Genomic DNA, 20,743 nt, shown 5'->3' on the forward strand with positions numbered 1-20,743 from the left:
GGGACCACTGTCCTTCAACATGGGGCCTCAAAACGGTATCACACGAAGCCCATAAAATTACAGTGAGCCACCTGCTAAATTTCTTGTTTACTAGACCCCTGGTAGATATTATGACCCCTGGGAGTCTAAACTAAATGTATTATTATTATTATTATTATTATTAAACATAACCCATGGGAGTCTAAACATAGCCCATGGGAGTCTAGAACTTTTGTACTGTAGCGACCCTGGGACAGTTAAATAGTTTGTGTTACATTATATTTCGTTGTCCGCTATGCCAGTTGTTCTATGTGCATGTATTGTAATGTTCTTCTTGTCAATCAGCGTGGGGGCGAATCATTAGGTCAGCTGGGGGAGGGCCTTGGAAGAACAGGAGGGTGGGGGCCTGCACGCGAGTGAGACCGTGTTGGGGTTGCCGGGGTAACCGGGGTTTGTTTTGTGTCGGTTTTCTGCCGTTGGTTACAATGTTACGGGTTTCAGTGACTGGTTTTGGTTCATTAAAACTACCTTCAACTACTAATGACTCGACATCATTATGTCACCGGCGAGGTCGTTACAGTACTATAAAAAATAACGCTTAGTTTTGTACTCTAAAAAATAACGCTTAGGGGGTGGGGCATTGGAGGAAGGCGGGATGATTTGAATGTGCTGTAATTCTCAAATGCAACAAAGGTCAGAGTCCCTTTAAAACGATGCATTGTATGCATTAACTGATCAAAGGTTTATAGTGCCATTTCATTATCTATAGATTAATATCAAACTTTATTTTTTAAGGTCCTTCAGTTGCTGAAATACAAGAGGAAATGCTCAAGAAGTAAGTTCATATAAGGCATTATCTGAATGACAACTATGTTTATCCTTCACCATCGTCTCACACACAAACAAAGTTGATCACGTCTAGGTTCAGGTTCAGGTTACTTTATAGGGAAACTTGTTTCGCAGTTTAAAAGTGAGCTTCCGTTAATAGCCAGTAAACCGGAAGGTTTATTTTATATTATGCACATACAATATACAATTATATTATCCAGAAAAGATCAAATGTGTGTGTGACACACACAAAGAGGGAGGATAAAACAAAAAACAGCAGTTGATATATAAATAATCATACACATTTATTCCTCCTTATAATTTTCAACAACATTCATATAAACACCATTTGAAATAAACAATATAATGGTATATATAATTTTTTCAACCTGTTGGACGTTGGCCTAGCCAAGTTCAATGGACCTACAGTAGTGGTGCTGACCTGTTCATAATGTAACAGTCACTTTGTGGTAATATGGAGTCAAGTGGTGGAATGAATATGCAACATGCATGTATACACTGGAATGTATATGGCCTGTTAACACCAGTGGTTTATTATGTCCACTGCAGGGTATTTACTTACACACGGCCATTCATGCTATTCTAAGGTCACTCACACCATAAATCAGTGTAACTGACAAATGGCTTTCTTAAATCCCTCAGACTTGTTTGAAATACTCAGAGCAGCCCGAGAGCAAATGACAGCTATGCGAGGTTGGGCTTAATAGCCTTTTAGAAAGAACGTATACTCTTGAATAGAGCCTGTACACTATCTCTTACTGTGTGTTTGCAGTGAGTTTAGAATATATTAATATCTGGGGGGGGGGGGGACAAGGTCAAGTGTACAATAAACACATCCCGACTTTGTTTTTTAAAAGCGTTTCCTGTTTCATTTATAAAGATGTGCAATCTTTTGGAACAAATCTGGGGCAAATATTTTCTACAAATAGTTTCTACACATAGGTTGCCCTTACTGTGTCTCTGTTTTATCATTTTTGTTTTAGTATTTTATATCTTATTTCAGTTAATATAATCAGTCAACTGTGTTTCCCTGGAGGTTTGAGCAGGAACAGGCCTTGGTCCAGGAGCAGTTGGCCAGACTGGCTCAGCGGGAGAAGGAGAGGGATTCGCCGACTGCTCTTGCTGCTGTGGGAGGTAACAACGTGACCTCCGCCATGATCATGGAGCAGGGAAGAACCCACGAAGAGCTGGAAAAGGCAAAGATACTGGTGAGTCTTTCAAACAGTCACACTGGAACAAGGTATTGTAACGCTCGTCTCCACTAGAGAGATACTCTGTTAGACTGCTCTCTTCTTCGTCCTTGATAACATAGAAGCATAATGGAGGTTTCATGCAGGAGTCATGGGAAGGGAACATGGGTGATTTTGATCCAGTCCAACTCAAAATGTTTCAAATCGTCCAAGTTTAACTCTGTGGTACGTGAGGTAGACTATATCTATTTGTATGGCAAAATCTTTTCCGACCTCAAACACTGATGCTCCTGCCGCCCTCAAAATGGTCTGAGTTTCTGGGAGGTTCGGAGGTTCGGACCTTAAAGGGACAGTGTGTAATATTTTCAGTCATTTATTAACTCAAATCAACGTATTCATTCATAAATAAGTCCTCATTGGTGTAAAATTATCTCTGCCAAAAATCTCACATATCCTCCTGAGCGAAGAATAATTAATATGTAGTTACATAGGACGGGTAAGCTTCATGGAGGCTTCCGTGTTCTTCCGGTCTATGAACTGCCGAGAGGGACAAAAAGCACTACGTGGTACAGGAAATGCAAACGCGTTTTCACTCTGAGCAAGCGTGAATGATGACTGAAATACTTCACTATCTTGCTCGAGGAATAATTACTCATACATCATTATCTTTACACTAATGATTCAGTGCAGTTTGAAATTTGTTTGAAATAACGAACCTCATCATCACTCGAATGACTCGATGAGGTAGTATTGGATGTCATGACACAGCTTCTTGGCACATACTGCCCACCGTCGTTTTTGAACAAGCGAGCACTATTAGTTTGAATGCAATCAGTGTTGTTTTCGTCAGGCAAGACGAAAACGAAAATGACGTCGTCAGACCCCTTTTTTCCATGACGAAAATGAGACTAAGACGAACGTCACCAAAGCCATATAAAGACTAAAATGTGACGAAAAATGTAGACATTTTCGTCAGACGAGAACTAGACGAGACTAAATTGTTAGTGAGAGCATGTGAGCGGAGCGGAGCGTGGAGCGGGTGGTGGAGCGGAGCGGAAGAAATACGTTGGAGCGGGTTGGAGCGCAGAGCGGTTTTAAATTCAAAGGCCGGAGCGGGGATTTGACTCCGCTCTAGTCCGCTCCGTTTTTAACTGCTTCTAGCGGCTTACATGTAGGTGGTTCACGTAGAATAGAATGGGTTTCAATTGGAGCATCCAAGCAACCTGATTGGATAAAACGCGTCACGTGAGACCCTTCCACCCCCCCCCCCCCCGCAACACTGGCTCGTGTGCTCGCGCGCAGCTGCGCCTGCACGCACACGGCACACACACACTCATACACTACAGAGAGAGGCTGGTGGACGAGTTTTCGTCGGACTAAAACTAGACTAAAACCTTTTGAGTTTTCGTCAGACTAAAACTAGACTAAAACTTTCAAAGATAGAAATGACTAAAATGGGACTAAAACTAAGAAGCATTTCGTCAAAAAGACTAAGACTAAAACTAAATCTAAAATGCCTGCCAAAAACAACACTGAATGCAATATACAATTGTACCACTAGATGGGAGTAATTTTTACACAGTGTCCCTTTAAGCCCGGAGGAAAGGAGGAGTTCACGTCACAACAATGGCTGCCCATTTCATTGATACACTAAAGTGAACTTGCAGCAAGCACTAAGAGGCAAACTTAACACCCATTCTAACATTTGTATTACGATACATTATAGATTACAAACATCACCTGATAAATTCTCGCTCATGTTCAACCATCGCAAGCAGTTCTAATAACTGATTCATCTGATTAAGCAAAGAAGCGCAAAGAGGTCGCTGCGGGCGTCCATAATTGTAGTTGTTATGAAGTCTAGTCTCACACACAATCTGTTTTTCCGGTTTAATGTCATGGCCTATGCAATTTTGAGGGGGCGTTTCCTGGAACCTCTTATTTCGGAAGAAGGGGAGGTTTAAGTAAAGACACGTAAGAGCTTCCGAACCTCCGAGCTGTTTTGAAGGCGGCCTTCAACTCTCTGCTGTCAGACGGTGTTCCACAGTGCGAGACTTTGCTTGGGTCCCTCTGAACGACCCTTGGTCGGCATGCTAACGCCTGAGCTCCACCGGGGCCATCAGGGCCAATACAGCACCACAATCGGTGCTTCTGATGGCTGATCAAACAAATAGTGGCTGAGCCGTCGTTGCCCTCGATGGCAAATCCATCAGCTCACCACGTCTTCCATTCATAAATTATGGCATAACCTTTTCCACATTGATCGTTTTCAATGTATCAAGAAATGTTTTGAGACACTCCTGTGAAAGCTGACGGGACGTGATGCAGTATTTTCAGTGGAGCCCTTGGTTAATAGGCTTCATTCATTCATTTGTACCTGACAAATGCTTTCCTTCTACATTACAAACGTTATATTTATTTTTAGTAATAGTTGTAGTTAGTTTTAATCCTATATGAGCTTGCCGTGACTAAGTGTATGGTTAGCGGAGTAGCTGTAGGGCCCTGCTCTCATTGCGTTAAGAGTTATTTCTGGATTAGCTTTGGCCTGTTATCTTATCACTGCGAGCCCAGTGCTGGCTCCATGAAACATTTATCCTTCTGTTGGCAAAGTGCAATCGACATCACCGTCGTAAGTGTTTGGGAAACATTCTGGGATGCATTTAGTACTTAAAATAGGAACATAGAAACCATATCAAAAGAGTTTAGCTGTTCATAGAGAGCCCGTTCAAAAAGGAGGATTTGTTGTGCCGTTTTTTCTTCTCTACTATAGATCACTATGTCAGTCAAAGACAAATACATTTATGAGAATCTATGATAATGCAAATCATATGTCAATTAATAGTTGTATTAGTATTAGTGTGTATCATTAGACTGGGTAGCCCCGCCCATTCTGCCGGCAATTTGAGTTCACCCTGCAGAAGGGTCTGGAGAAAAGCAATACATTTCTTTCTAGTTTCGATACGTTTTGCGGGAGCCAATCACCAAGCTGGCTTGTCCCCCTGGCACGCTATTGGCTGGTTTAACACAATGACGACAGGGTTATTTGAACTAGGCCCAGTGATCATGCCTCTTGTGCTGAAGAAAATTACAGCAGCTTCCCCAGACCTACGTGCAATCTACGATTGAGCTTGCTCTGGCAATAGCCAGGCTAGTGTAACATATGTATAAAGGATAAGCATTTCAAATTCATTGCGATAGCCTAGTTCAGAAATGGCTGCCTGTCCGATTTGGAAGCGTCTGTTAATACATAATGTATTACACGCATCTCTATTTCACACCACTGCCCCTATTTTCTCAAATACGTTGTACAGCAGCGTTTTTCTGCCGGTCACGGCCCTCCGGTTGATATTAATGTAAAAGTGGAATTTGGAATGGAACCCGGTGGTAAGGGGACATAAATAATTGGTTACTGCATTCAATTGCAAGGAGAAAATAAGTAAAACGTGTATTATTATTACCAAAGAAAATACAAATTTTGACAAAAATTTGCAGGACATCAAAAATCCTTTGGTGGACCACCTGCAGTCCGGGGAGGTACTGCAGGTGGTCCTTCAAATGTTAACCTATTATTTCAGTCACCTTACCACCTGGTTTCACCCAAATTCCACTGTCAGGTCAATGTTTACTACAATGGGAGCACCTCCATTTCTGAATCTAAGTAAAAAATAATTAAATAAAGTAGTTGTCTCACATGTTACTTATGAATGTATTTGACAATATAATATCATTTTAAGCCATATACACTGATTTTGACATTATATCATGTCTTACAACTAAGCATCAAAGCTGGCTTTATTTATCGGTTAGTAAGAATTTAAAAATATATTATTAGGCCTATAGAACCTGGGATAAAATGCAATATAATGGTTTTAAACATGTTATATATATACATATAGGCTCCCTCTGTTTCGCCATCCACCAAGGGGTGCCCAAAAGAATCATGTTGTATAGCACATAAAATATATATATACATGTAAACAGCAGCCTCTACTGGTCCGGTTAAGAATCTTCAACCAATGTTTATGCTCTGCTCCAGAGAAGCTAGCGTTAGCTTAAAACCTTATCTAACATTTTGCAGACCATCCTGTCAGAGGACCAGTCCCTGCCACGGTTGTCCTTATCAGTACACATATATCCATGCTACAACCTGCAGTGTAAAATAAATCATTTTACAGCAGGGTTTTCACGCTGTGTTCCAACCAACACACATGCCCAAGGCAGAAGCGTGTAGATTCCAGATTACATTTGTTGTGTGTCGTTGTGTGTTGTGTATTTTGCCAACTCTCCTTTTCCATCATGGGGAGTACAGCGCTTGGCTTTATTGATTTGAAATACAAATTCCTAAAAAAGTATTAGTATTTTAGTCCACACAACAGAGTTTCTTTATTCTACAACTGCTAAAGTATCCTTAACCCCATCTTAAAACGCTTGCCTTCATTTTAACTTTAAAAACGACTATAAGCAGCAGACCAGCGATTCTCTCTGAACTCCCTGATATAGTTGACACACAGTAGGAGCACTCAGAAAACTATGGCAACAACCCATATTTCAACTTATTGCACTGACATAACCTGCTTTTGAACAGACCCCATGCTGGTTTGGAATATGCCTGCTGTGTTCCTTCACATTCACACACATATAATCATCACAGCGTAGCAGCTGACTGTAATCAAACAAAAGTCACACTAAATAAACCACAGTCTATGGAAATGCTCCTGATTAATAGGGAACTCATTTACTGGTTATTTTTAGATAAGACTCAAATAAATGTGCAGACGCTAAGATTTCGGTTGCTGTGATTATAGATATTCACATTATATATCAATTCAGCGCAAAGGTCAACTAAGCTTTTTGGAAAATTATGTGATTGCTTTATCTTACCAAAGGTTCTCATTATTGGATGGTATTATGGAAATGTTCTTATAAAATGCTAAATTTACATTATGCAATTCTTGAGGGTGGTGATTCAAATGTTGAAATTGTTGTATTGAATATTGTAGCAACGAATTATGATTATCTGCAGACATGTGAGATGGATTTTTAAACCAAATTGCCTCAACATAGCTTCACATGTACACCTTGTTAACACACATCCTGAATTCCCGAACATCAATCTAATTAATTATTCATATTATAGAGTAAGATAAGACGACTAGTTCTACTTTATTCACCCCTTGGGGGAGATTTATGTGTGCTTCTACCTTGGAACAGCAGGCATGACATTTTATTTATATTATCGTTGAATTATCACAAATTATCTATGAAATATTACTCATTTACTAAACCCCTGTATGCTGTATGTTCCTTACTTTAATGTTTAATCTTAATCTCCTAAGTAGACAAAAGGGGGAGGATTTGTTCATAAGCATTCTATAATGATTTATAACTAATGGAAGACCATGAGGTCATTATTTTGTTCATGTCCACCTACTGCATTGTAAAGGCATCGTAGTGTATTTTGTTGAAATACTCCCAAAGGTTTTAGGTAAAAGAGAGAAGCGATATCTGGGCTACTAATATCTTAGAATCACCAAGTCCTCAATCATATATTGACCCCTGAAGGGGATTTGGAAGGGTGGGTGACATGGTTTCTTAGAGTTGATCTGTGTGCAGGGGGAACGTTTGCTGTGGGAAATAATACATATCCGGTGGGTGACATCATTCAGCTGCATCGTACACCTGTGTGGTTTTTGTGTGTGTGTGTGTGTGTGTGTATGTGTAGGGAGCGTGTCAACCGCCACGGCGACATCATCGCCGCTGACGCTAACGTTGATGCACAAAGCTCCACAGTGGACACTCAATTTGCAGTCGATCACGATCCCTGTCACTTTCATCTCTCTCTCTCTCTCTCTCTCTCTCTCTCTCTCTCTCTCTCTCTCTCTCTCTCTCTCTCTCTCTCTCTCTCTCTCTCTCTCTCTCTCTCTCTCTCTCTCTCTCTCTCTCTCTCTCTCTCTCTCTCTCTCCCCCTCCCTCCCTCCCCCAGGTGGAACCCTGCTCAATGTCAGTCTTGTCTCAGCCGTCTCCCCTACCTCATGTTTTCGTCCTGCCCATTGATCTGCCCCGCAGCGTCTTCTTAGTGCGGCCGCTTGCTGCAGCGTCTTCTTAGCGTGCTAGCTCGCTGTAATGAATATTGAATGAAGCCGTTGGCTTGCTTTTCACTGACGCAACTCCCAGTGTTTAATGATGTTGCATTGCCGCCCTGAGACCTGGCGAGCACACACGTTCCTCCCAAGCCTTGTTTTCTCCTTTTTACTGACAGCACCAGTCAATTTAGCCTCTTTTGTGTGTGTGTGCGGGTGCTTGCGTGCACGTGCTCTGGCATGCCGCTTGCCATTGCATTCTCATTAGGATTTTTGCACATTTTGTTGATCTTTAATTGTTCCTCGCTTTGCTACTACCCCCGTTTCACAAGTCCTCTACAGTCGAGAGCCTTTTGGGGAAATTGGCCTGTTGTGATGGTTCACATTTTTGTAAATTGAAGTAGCAGGAAATTTGATTCCAGCACTATTTTCAAAATCTCTTGCAGCTGGGGTTTGCCTGTTAGCTTTGCTGTGTTCTTGGTTTGAGCCCAACGAGAGCCTTTCTTCCGGCTTTAAGGGTTGAAAGCTCTGCATCTTAGCTCTCCTTCTGTACCATATACACATCCATATAGAGTAAAACCCTCCATTTTATGCAGCGTTCAAGGTGAGAAAAATTAGTTATAGTAGATCATGCTATATTTATTTCACATCTACTTTCTAACACACGAGCACACACACACACACACACACACACACACACACACACACACACACACACACACACACACACACACACACACACACACACACACACAGAGTATACTTGGGGTAAAGGACACATCATTCAGTGTAAGCGTTGGTTTTGTGCCAGCGTTTGGATGAGGCTGTGTTTATGTGGTGGGATGAAGGTCAGGTTGTGTGTATGTTGTTGGAGTGAGAGTAAGGTTGTGGGTATGTGATTGGAGGTTGAGGTTTGACGAGGTGCGGAGCAAACACTTCTCCAGCTGTAGTGGTATAGACTTCTCCCTCGGTGGGTGGGATTGGTTGGGATGATTCGGGATTCGGGTGACTTTATTCATTCCTGAAGAAAATAGTTTTAGTTGCAATGGATTTTATCCAGAATCAAGATTTAGGCCTGCAAAAATATATGCAACACAAAAATATCCAAATCCTCTAGACCAGTATCCCGCTTGCTAGTGTGTAGGATTTCAACAGGAATACCTCATAACCCACAATTAATTATCCAACCACACCAATATTAATTGTAACGTTCCCTCCAGCATGTGTAAAAACGACCTGCCTGTTAATAATGTGGCCTGAAGATGCAGTACCAAGGAAGGAAGTCAAGGAGGACGCCTTACATTAGCACACTACATACAGCCTTGCCTCTCGTTTCTTTTTATAGTCCCTCTTTCATTAGCACCTCCTGCGTTCACTTTATTCACCTTCTCCATTCTCTGCACCTCCGAGGTGTCATCTGCGCTGCAAATAAACACGTATAGAGTGCACGGCTTCTCATAATGCCAAACAGCAATCACACTCACGCACAGGAGGAACCAGCATCTGTTCTGAGTAATTGAGTTTCAGTCACAGACTTGGCAGGAGAGAGTAATAGGCTTTTGATACTCAATGTGCTACCGTCCCGAGCTGTAGGTTATCGTCTGCTTCTGCCGCAGTAAATCCACATGTGAGCTTTTGTTCAGATCTCCTCCAATGTGGGGAAAAAGGGATAGTGAACTGTTATGAACTTGACGCTGGGAACAGACAGTATTAAAGAGGCCTCTTTTAGGTCGTTATTTGTACCAGTAACATTGAACCCAACCATTTAAGGCATACCAGTGGTTCACCTGGTGCTTGTGCCTCTCTGCTCTTTCTCTGCACAGTTGGTTGACAGGTGAAATAGCCGGATTGGGTTTAAACTTCAAACAGAACCGCTCACTTTTTGGAAATAGTAGAAGAGATAACCCCCATTTAAACTGCAGAATATGTGTTGTGTCGGTGCTATATTACATCCTATACTGACAGACCCATCATCATTCACCATGCTTGTCCCATTCTCCAGATCGAATAATTGGTAGTTTCTGTTTTTGTGGCCACCAGATGGCAGTGTTGAAGTGTGTTTTGTGAATTGAGGACCATGAAGCAGAATTGATAGCTACTCTGCACAGCAACATGTGCTGCTGAGCTCTCTCTCTCTCTCTCTCTCTCTCTCTCTCTCTCTCTCTCTCTCTCTGTCTCTGTCTCTGTCTCTGTCTCTGTCTCTGTCTCTCTCTCTGTCTCTGTCTCTGTCTCTGTCTCTGTCTCTGTCTCTCTCTCTCTCTCTCTCTCTCTCTCTCTCTCTCTCTCTCTCTCTCTCTCTCTCTCTCTCTCTCGTTTATATTGGGGGGTTGAATGTATATGTGGCCATGTATTTTTAGTGCCAGAGAACTGCTCAAAAGAAGGGTGATGAAAGTCAGACCTAAGAGCGCACACGCACGCACGACCGTACGCTAACACAAGTTATTGGCTCATTGTGATAATTTTCTTGACTTGGATGAGATAAGTCATTACCCTTTTGATCCCTAAGGCAATATTCAGGTTGATTAAAGCGCATTTGAAATTAGCTAGTGAAACAATTGGAATACAATTGTGAGCTTGTCATCTGCTTGCCAAGGTGGCCTCAGTCTAAGAATCTGCACTATGGTGCAGCTTTTCCTGATTTTTAGTGACTTTGTGTCTCAACCTTAAAGCATCGACACATGCACTAATAGAGTTCACTTTTACAATTCTGTTAATCTCCTTTCAGAAAGATCGACATTCCTTGCTTTTATCGGTAATTGAGTGCTTTGTGGCAAAGTCATGTGCAATAACAAAATCGTACATATTGTCCATGTATGGTGTGGGTGTATGTACTGTATGTGTGAGTCTCCAAGCACTTAATTTGTCCTCAGTCATTGTTATTCTCTCAGGGAACACCTGCGACGGAGGATGGGACTGATGCCGTCCTTAAAGCAGGAAGCTACCGGGGCAGCCAGCATATGGCAACACTACGCTAGCTAGCTAGCGAGGGAATTTGGACAGGAGGAGTCTGCAGGAGCTGAGACGCAGGGAAACACACTCCCCTGAGCACAGCATGCTAATGGATTACAAAGTCTGAATCATGACAACCTGCCAGCTGAGCCAGATAGCTAACGCTCCTTGTTAGCCAAAGACGGAGCTAGAGGAGAGGAGGAAGCGATGCATCTAATGTGGACGGGGAACAGCAAGGCATGCACAGAGAGGAGGAAGCTGGAGGAGTTGTAGACAAGAGAGAGGGAGTAAGACAGAGAGAGAGAGAGAGAGAGAGAGAGAGAGAGAGAGAGCGACAAGGGAGATGGGAAAGGAGATAGGGTGGATCATCTTGAAATGGAGTGGGCGAATGTCAGCTCTCGCTATAGAGACGGCTTTTTAAGTCTTCAGATGTGACATACCTGCACAGCTGCAGAGACACACACACACACACACACACACACACACACACACACACACACACACACACACACACACACACACACACACACACACACACACACACACACACACACCCTGCATATGCATATTAAAACACGCACACACTGCTTGCACACAGTAACACACGCACACACACTCGACAAACGCTTTGCAATCCCACTCCCCTAGGAACTTAAAATAGGCGTCAAACACACATTCACACAATCTTCACCTTATTTATCCGCTCATCAGCGGTAATCAGAATCATGAAAGCTTTTCTGCATGTTAAAGCATGACAGCCCCGGCCGTCTCTCTGAGCAGCGCGTGCGTGCGTGTGTGAACACCAGCTCACCCACACCTACCCACCCCTCCCACAGCTTTGTGAGGAGCAGTAATTGCTGATGAGCAGAGCATAGACCGGTTCAAGAAGAATGTAGTCGTTTGAAGAACAATAAGAGAAATAGATTATGTGTGTGTTGGGCATGTATGTGTGGTGTCGTGTGAGGGATGGTGTGTTTGTGTGATTGTGCGTGCGGCGTGTTGGAGGGGGGGAATAAAGGCCAAATGCATCGGAGAGGAACAGCGCTCCCAATGGTTACGCATCAAGATGGAGGGACGTCTGGCTGACAGTTATTATCCCCCCGATGGGGCAGCCATGGATTTCTGCCATAAAAGGAATCAAAAATACAGAATTAAACATGTGAAATAAAGTCAATTGTTAAACATAACGACTGAGTAAAGGTTAAATATGCAGGTGTGAATGTTCTTTTATTGTAGACTTTAAATTTATTAAAATGTATGCATTTACAGGGAACCCCACCATTGATATGCAAATTAGACACATTTCACCCGCAAATTAGATTGTGCTACGTTCATACGAACATATGGCAATGGCGTTTGATGTGTTGAAAACGCTGTGCAACGCTATTGCTCAATGTTCACATTGGGAACTCTGTTTCGTCGTTTGAAACGTTATAAATCCCATAGCCGTAATATTGAGATTTCCCGATTTGTTTGTGTTTGTTTGGGCTCATCAGCGGAGCCCTATCAAGGTGTTCAGAGTAACCAAGTGGGAGTATTTAGGTAGCCAAGATGAAAATCCTCTTTGAAAATTTCCTTGATGGAGGGCTAAACAATTTAGCCAGAGAATATTTTTCTGGTTGCAGCACTCAACATAATTTACACTCATCAGAAAAGCCTTTTCATATCCTCTGACGGACAACTCTATGCACTCTATTTACTCGCAACATTGCAGAGTGATTTCTTTTAAATTCATGCTAAACTTTCGCCTGATGCTGGTGAACTGCGATTGGACCGAATTAGTTTTGCCGCCTGTGTCTACTCAGACTGGGATTACTCTGTCTGCCTCCTTTCTCCTTCCAGTATCCACTCCCAGCCTTTTCCCCACCACTACCACACCTTTAAATGCCATCACACTCTCAGTCTGTCTCTCCGCCAGTCTGCAGTGGGTTAGCAGCCGGGTGATGAAGTGCTAATTCATTTAGCTTCCCCCAGCTATGAGAGGAGAACACACTTTTAATGAGCAAACAGCTACGCTAACCAATACGTGGCCTCTGGGGGTTTCTGTGTGTGTGTGTCGGTGTTAGTGTGTGTTTCGATGGGTGTGTGTGCGTGCGAGTCTGTGTGTCTGTGTTTGTGTGTGAATTAACTTATGTGTGGGTTCATGAGTCTGTGTGCACTCGGTGTGGGTGTGAGGGAAATGTCATCAGCACAGCATGGGTTTGTGTGAATGATCTGCGATGTACGTTTCTCTTACTGTGGAGAGAGTGAACCTGTTTGACTGTTGCTCCCTCCCAGGCCTTCGCCAGCGCTGACCCGTTTTTGTCAGTGCCGCTCCACAAGCCTTACGCTAACTGTGGTCAGTGTTGATTACTAGCCCGACTGGCGGGACCCACTGAAGAAAGTCTTGCTAAAGTGTTAAGGGTAACACATCAATCTGGTTCACTTTGAAAAGGCTGTGACAAGGCTGGCTTAAAAGGCTACCATGTATTTGTCGTGTATAACAAGCCTTCCTGTACGCTTGCTGTGAGAGTAAAATATTTAAATATGTTTGTTGTGTTCAGGTTTGCTTGACAGCCCACCGGGCTATCACTCCAACATATTTCAACATAAAACAACAAAATAGTTGAACCAAGCTCCCAATTAGTTGTGTTCCTCCTGATCTGTGGATGTCCTCAGGCTCCGGAAGATTCTGCCTCTGGTGACATTCATGGATGCTCTGTTGTATCTTCACTGTAGTATCTATTGAAGAATGGTAACTGTTTACATTTAGACAACCACAAGCCATAGAGGTTTAAACAACGTCTGGTGAAGCTGGGAGACAGAGTGTGTACAGTGTTTGTATGGTGTGTATTTATACTGTGTGTGAGTATGCAGTGGTTCTCTAGTGTGCGTGTGTGTGACTGTGTGTGAGTATGCACTGGTTCTCGGTTGTGTATGTACCGGCGTATGACGGCTGAGAGTACGGTCGGTGCTGCGCCGTACCCATGGCGCACACTGGAACACATGATGAATGTGCTGAACTTAGCCCGTACCCTTGGAGATCTCTTGTGAGGAAGCTGTCAGCACATTAGCTCTTTATTCGTTTCCCCGTCTCTCTCATCTGTCTTCCTATGCTCCGCTATCACTCACCTGCCCTCGCTGCCGCTCTCGTTACAAAGCCAAATCAGTGGTTTGACTGTGCAAACCACCTGCCAATGACATTCCCAGGCCTAATCCCAAACCTACATATATTTTCTCTTGCTCTCTCGTTCTCGCTCGCTCGCGTTCCTGCACTCGCCCTTCCCAGCCCATGGTTCCAAGTATAGAGCCACGCCAAAAACCTCTGCTCCCCAAACACACAGATTTATTCAAATGTGGCATTTGCATAAACCAGTATTTACATAATTGATTTCCAAGGAAGCGTTTCTTCCCGAGCGAGGAGGTGTTTGAGACCAAAGGTCCTGTCCTCTTAGTGCAACAAAGGCACAAACACACACACAGCAGACACACACACACACACACACACGCAATGTCACAGTGGCACTATATTTTTCTCTGACACACACGCACACACACAATGTGACAGTGCCACTCTCTTTTTCTCTTTTTCTCTTGCACACACACATACACGCACACACGATGTCACAGTGGCACTATCTTTTCTCTGACACGCACAGACATACAGACGCACACAGACACACAGACACAAACACACACCCACACACGCATATACACACAGACACACTAACACCTCGCACGCTGCGGGACCACTGGGGTTTCGAGTCTAAATCAAGCGTGAAGCAACGCCAAACTGGTGCATCTGGTGACCCCCGCGCTACAACCACTGCAAATAGGATCCAACCATGCAGACAACATCTAATATTGACTATTTAGATGCCTCGGCTCTGCATGTGTGTGAGTCAAAGAACATCAATAAAGACGGTATGTAGTTAAATATACAGAACATACCTAATTGCGTTGTATAATAAACAACATTTATGAATACAAATATATACTTTTTGGATAATATAATACTTATTTTATGTACTGTTTCATAAAGCAGAGTTCAGTGCTTAACATAATTTGGTGCTTTGAAATATAATAAGCAATGATGAGTTAAAAAGATTGATGAGAAATTGTGTGTGTGTGTGCGTGCGCATCTGTGCGTAGGAGGTGGGTGGGCAATGACAGCCCAATAGTTGCCAAGCTGAGATGAATAACTGAATCAAACATTCGGGTGTGGGTGTTTAGACAATAGGAGAGATGGTATGGATTCAGAAGACGTTATACTCATGTGGATATGGCAGGGGCTTCATTTCCAAAATAAAAAGTAGTTGGCTGTTTCAAACTCTCTCAATGCTTACTATTCATCAACTATTTTAGGATCATCACAAAGAATCTGTCAGTATTTTTGCACATTAGATATCTGGCCTCTCTTTCATCAGAAAATTGGGTTAATTTAACATAAAATATAAGTTTAATATAGCTGTTTTTGAAGACATATTTTCTGTCAATGTAAAACCAATACATACCAATACAAGTGCACACTCATAAACCAATATCAACAATCCAAGTCTTTGTTGTTGACTGGATGACCTGCTCCTGTAGCGATAGCAGGCAGTCCTTTCCATGAATGTGTTGATCTGACAGCAGGAGGGTTTAGCACTCAGTCCTGGAGGAGGCACAGTGAACCAGCAGGTAGACCAGAACACAACATACATCATGATGGCAACCACAACGGTTTACCTGAACCTCCAGTTCACCGCTCATGAATATTCATAAAGAGTTTTTGGAGGGAACAGGTGTTCTATGGTTGTCTACTGTCCTTGGTTCTCACCTGGATTCCGAGTAAGTCAATACTGGTTATTAGATACCCGCTGCGTTTGTTTGTATAATGTAAATGTCTCAGTTAATACTGGCCTTAAAGATGATGGATGAGCCTAGAGAAAGATGGTAAGAACAGAACAAGTCCAGGGACCTGTTTGCAATGGCTTTAACTAAGTTCAACGTGGTTTGTTACAAACACACACACAAAGGTTTGTGTGTGTGTGTGTGTGTGTGTGTGTGTGTGTGTGTTTGCGTGTGTGCGGTCTAGTCAGAGGAATATGTGTGTGTTTGATCGAGTCCGGCTAGACCTGTGTGTGTGTGTGTGTGCGTGCCGGTTTCCATTCAATCACACATTCTAGTGCACATCAGCATGTAAATGGTCCTTCACAACTTCTGTGAGCTCGCTGTTGGGGTCCAAGTACACAAATAGTCGCACACGCACACATTCACACGCGCTCAGTCAGAAGCATCAACTGAAGTGTGGGGAGGTTAAACAGATGGTGTTGGCTTTGTCTGACACAAACGCGCACCACCCACACACACACACACGATCAAAGAAACCGTGGCAACTGGATGTTTGAGTCAGATCATTTAACCGAATAGTGTTTTTATGAGGCATGCTAACATTAACTCCATCCACCGTTCCTACCATCCTTTTCTGTTGTGTGTCTACTGCTGGGTTGGGAGCACTTGCCTCTACTGGCCACACACACCCCGATGTGTTGTCATTCTTGAGATAGCCGCACACGGGTGTGTATCATCACCATTGTCACAGCCCGGCTCAAGGGAATGACAAGGAGGAGACCACACATAGCTTTAAGTTTAACATTCATAGTTTATTCAACCAACTTAACGTAAAGTAAGTTAAAGTGATGCATGTAAATCAGTAATCAGTAATGAGTGCTGTGTGTGGATGAGTGGAGAATGTGATGTACGTGTGTGCAAAGCAAAGTTAACCAAAAACCCTAAACCAACCATACGTCAAAGGAGAGAGAGCCCAAGTGGCTGACTCCTACGGTTTATATAGCTGAGGAGCTCAGCCCGCATGGGTTTTAGCCATTACACCGATCACTCAATCAGGAGGTGCCAGAGGGCTGTCACACCATGCACGAGTTGCTTGGATCACCATATGTGAACGCATACAACAAAAACACATTTGACTCCCTATTCTAGACACACATTAAACAGCAGCAGGATGGATAGTGTAGTGTAACAGGTGTTTGACTCCCAGCTGGACGGTACTGTCACCAATACTTGAGCACGAATATGTCATAAGTCGCTCTGAATAAATGTGTCTAATCTGATGGATCAACTAGACCTTTAGAACGTGTTCAAAGGAGTACGACAGCCACCTAGTGATAAGGCAATTTCCAATTTAGCAAAGGCTCAAATGGAAAATGCCTCATCACTATGAGCATTATTCCAACATTGATTCAACCCATAACATGGCGATACTTGCTTAAGAATGCATGTGAACTGCATGTGATCTCTAGAAAGCATTAGCTCAGGTTGGCTGGCTGACCCTACAACAGGGACGAGAGAACACCTCTATTGCTAGGACGTTACAAAGGCTTTTTGCTGGAGTTATATAAACTATGATTTGTGTTACTGGAGTCTACCAATGTGACAACAACGAGGTACGACTAACAAAAAGGGATTTGCTTTGAGAGCGAATTGCGCCACAATCCGATTTTATTTTGATTATATATTATATATTTTTGGTACCTGTGGTATAAGTGCAACATTATCCAAGACGGTGCTCTTTGCCGCCATTATTGGCACTCCAGCGATGCTTGTTTGCTTTTGTTAACTAGACCCTCACTTGTCATACTGCTTTAATAACACAGTATGATGTTGTTTCAAATATTTAGCCTCCCTAGGGGCGTTCACGGTGGACACCCGTGCACATGTACACACTGTACACACCCACACACGTATATATATATATATATATATATGTGTAGGTATTTTCTTACAGCGCATTACAGGCCATCTACAATATGCTGCCATAGTTAATTGGCCAATTAAGTCTTCCTCAGAAAACGACATGCGCCCTTCTCTGGATCTGTTCGTATTCCCTCAGTGCTTTGGAGCTGCTTTGCTCATATACGGGTCATCAATACATGTTTCTACTACATGACATTGTAACACAGCAGTGGCGTGACAGCACAGTCTTCTGAACCTTTCTTTCTTGGCTCCTGAATCTCCATTAAGATAGCGTGAAGAGAGTTAACATGCCTTCAAAAATGTAAGGAAAAAAGTATGCCTGGAGGATTTCTTTCCACTTATACCACAGTGGCCAACAACGATAACATATTATTTATTTTATTATATTATTATGTTTAATCTATAACGTAATTCATTTTTTTATTGACTCAATTAGCTGACGTTTAAATATGCTTCTGCGGTGCTTTTAGCATATTGTTTTTTTGTAGTAAGGAAAACATCTGGTTGATAGTTGTATACAACCGTTGTTGTAATTGTTGGTTTTGAAGCGCATTGATTTAAGATCGGTTAAAAGCAGAGGTGTCCCATTGGGAAACATAATGCACACTTTTGGAAATGTTATTGACGGATCAGTATAAAGTATTTAACAATATGCCAGACATGCGCCATACATTTATAATTATGTGCAGGCTGCGTGCTCATGAGTAGAGGATTTTAGGGCAATTGATTCTGCAGGTTCTTTCAAGGGGCATTTAGGAGATATGAACATTTGACTGAATCTTAAAATATTCACCATCAGAATTGTCAATTGATTTCATGATTTTCTTATTGTTGTTGAGTCTTTCTACCTGTTCTATCCTAACTTGTATATTTTATATGGTAAATTATAAAGGTTTAAAATGATAGTTAAACTGCAGCCCACCCGTTCCATGCGCTTGCTCCTTCTCCTGTAACATGAGGTCACTGCCCTCCAGAGACGCACCCCGTATAAAAAATAGTTCCTAGAAATGCGCTCCTAGGAGTGCGGCCCTGAAACTACCGCCTCCGTTATTGCAGGAACATACTCTTGCATGAGACCCCAATGATCCCTCGTTCGGTTCAACAGATATTTGTCAACAATATGTTTTTTCCGTATTTTTCCAATTTCCGTATTTCTGGTCTTCATTTAATTGGATGCAAAGTTGAAGTCACTTAATACTTAAGGTTCAGTGTGTATGATTTTGTTATATATAGCAGAAAAGACTTGGCAGAAATGGAATATAATATTCATAAGTATGTTTTTTAATATTCTATAATACCATGAATATAAGAATTGTTGTGTTTATTTTAACTACCATGGAGACATGCATATTTACAAACGTAGCGGGTCCTTTTCAATGGAGTCCGCCTTTTAGTTATGTTGTTTTAGAGAGTATATAAATACAATTAAATATATACATTTATCAAGGAACCTCTTCTCTTTACACTTGGCTTCTCATTGCTACTGTATGCGATTACATCGTTTTAGAGGCACCTACTGGCAAATTTCAGACCAACACAGGCTAACGCAGCTTCTCCAACGGTTGGAAAGGCAGAGGTGAGGGCGAGGTGATCAATATTTAACTTCATTGCTATGCCAGAAAAATCCTACACACTGCACCTTTAAGAGAACAAAATATAGATAATTCTATGCACTTTTCACCCACACACCATTAAAATGACAACGTGTAAGATTTGCTCCTCTATCAAGTTAGCATGTTCCTGGCAAAAATAGGAAAATCAACACCACCCCTTTTGGCCTTAACGTGGCCCCACCCAGTGGCTGCCACACCAGCAGATAAAGCTAACGTGTTTCATAAGTGTAAAAACTTGCTCTGCCGAAGCAAAAGTGCTACTAAAGTGTTATGGTACGCTGGTTTCTGAGTTAAGAGGAGTATGAGTGACTCCCATGGAATAACTAAAAGTAGGGTCAACACAAGATTTGACTCTGGTTCGGTGTAAAACTTTGCAAATATCATTCAATATATCAGGGTTAGGGTTCAATTTAATATATGAGAATGTTGCTATTTGTAGCTACCAGTATATACTACAGATATACCTCAATACTTAATTTTTTATAAAAAAAATAGTACAACTTAGACACTGTCACTTTAATTAAATCCCTACTAGTTAGTTGCATGTGTTCAGTGCCTTCATGTTATGTATTTGCTACTCAAAGCCTATTACCTAAGCCTATTGATATCAGCAATGTAGCTTTTTATTTTGAGAAAGGTCAATTAGTTTGCGTGTCCCTCAATGTGCCTGTTATTTTATAATGAATTCATACCTCATTAACATGTTCAATGCTGCAAGTTATTTCAGTATTCAGACACATACAACCTTGCTTAATTAAATCATTCATTATTAATTAAATACATCGTAGCTGTGGTTCAGCGCCATGAACGCACATCGAGGAGAAAGGAATTCAGAACACATCATAAAAACATGACTGAAATATATGCTGCCATCTCAAGCAAGATCACGCAGCCAAACTTTAGCAACGCATTTAGTGTGGCATAAAATAAATCCATTCATCTTGTCTCAGGACCACTTTCTTGTGTGTGTTGTTTGAGCAGCAGGCTTTTTAAGGGCTGTTCGTAAAAGGAAGGGAAGTTTTTCTCTTCCCTTCAAGATTTTCTTAAACATGTTGACTCGGGTTTTCCTTCTTGGTCTAATAAGAAATGGTAATTTCTTATTGGAACATATAATCAGAGGGTCCGTGGGTGTCTGAGGACATAAACACGTTTCATTGAGTGTATCTGATATCTGTGGGTCTAACCCTGCCTTGCATTTTCTGAAAGAGTCAATGTGTTTGTGGGTTGAGTCATCCTTCTACATAAAGACATTAATTATAATAATTAATCATTGAATTTATCTAGCCGTTTTCAATGCACTATAATCCCCCTGTGTGTGTGTGTGTGTGTGTGTGTGTGTGTGTGTGTG

General features: G+C 42.1%; 1 protein-coding gene across 1 annotated transcript in view; it reads left to right on the forward strand.

Moving 5' to 3' along the window:
* The window catches only part of LOC130401956 (MICOS complex subunit mic25a-like), a 61,799-nt gene that overhangs the window by 2,371 nt on the left and 38,685 nt on the right, over positions 1-20,743 (forward strand). Inside the window, exons 3-4 of the mRNA XM_056606008.1 lie at positions 775-814; positions 1,865-2,036. Of these exons, the coding sequence (XP_056461983.1) occupies positions 775-814; positions 1,865-2,036 (212 nt within the window). The remainder of the gene's footprint in view (positions 1-774; positions 815-1,864; positions 2,037-20,743) is intronic.

The sequence above is a fragment of the Gadus chalcogrammus genome, chromosome 13, assembly GCF_026213295.1.
Source record: "Gadus chalcogrammus isolate NIFS_2021 chromosome 13, NIFS_Gcha_1.0, whole genome shotgun sequence".
Lineage (NCBI taxonomy): Eukaryota > Metazoa > Chordata > Actinopteri > Gadiformes > Gadidae > Gadus > Gadus chalcogrammus.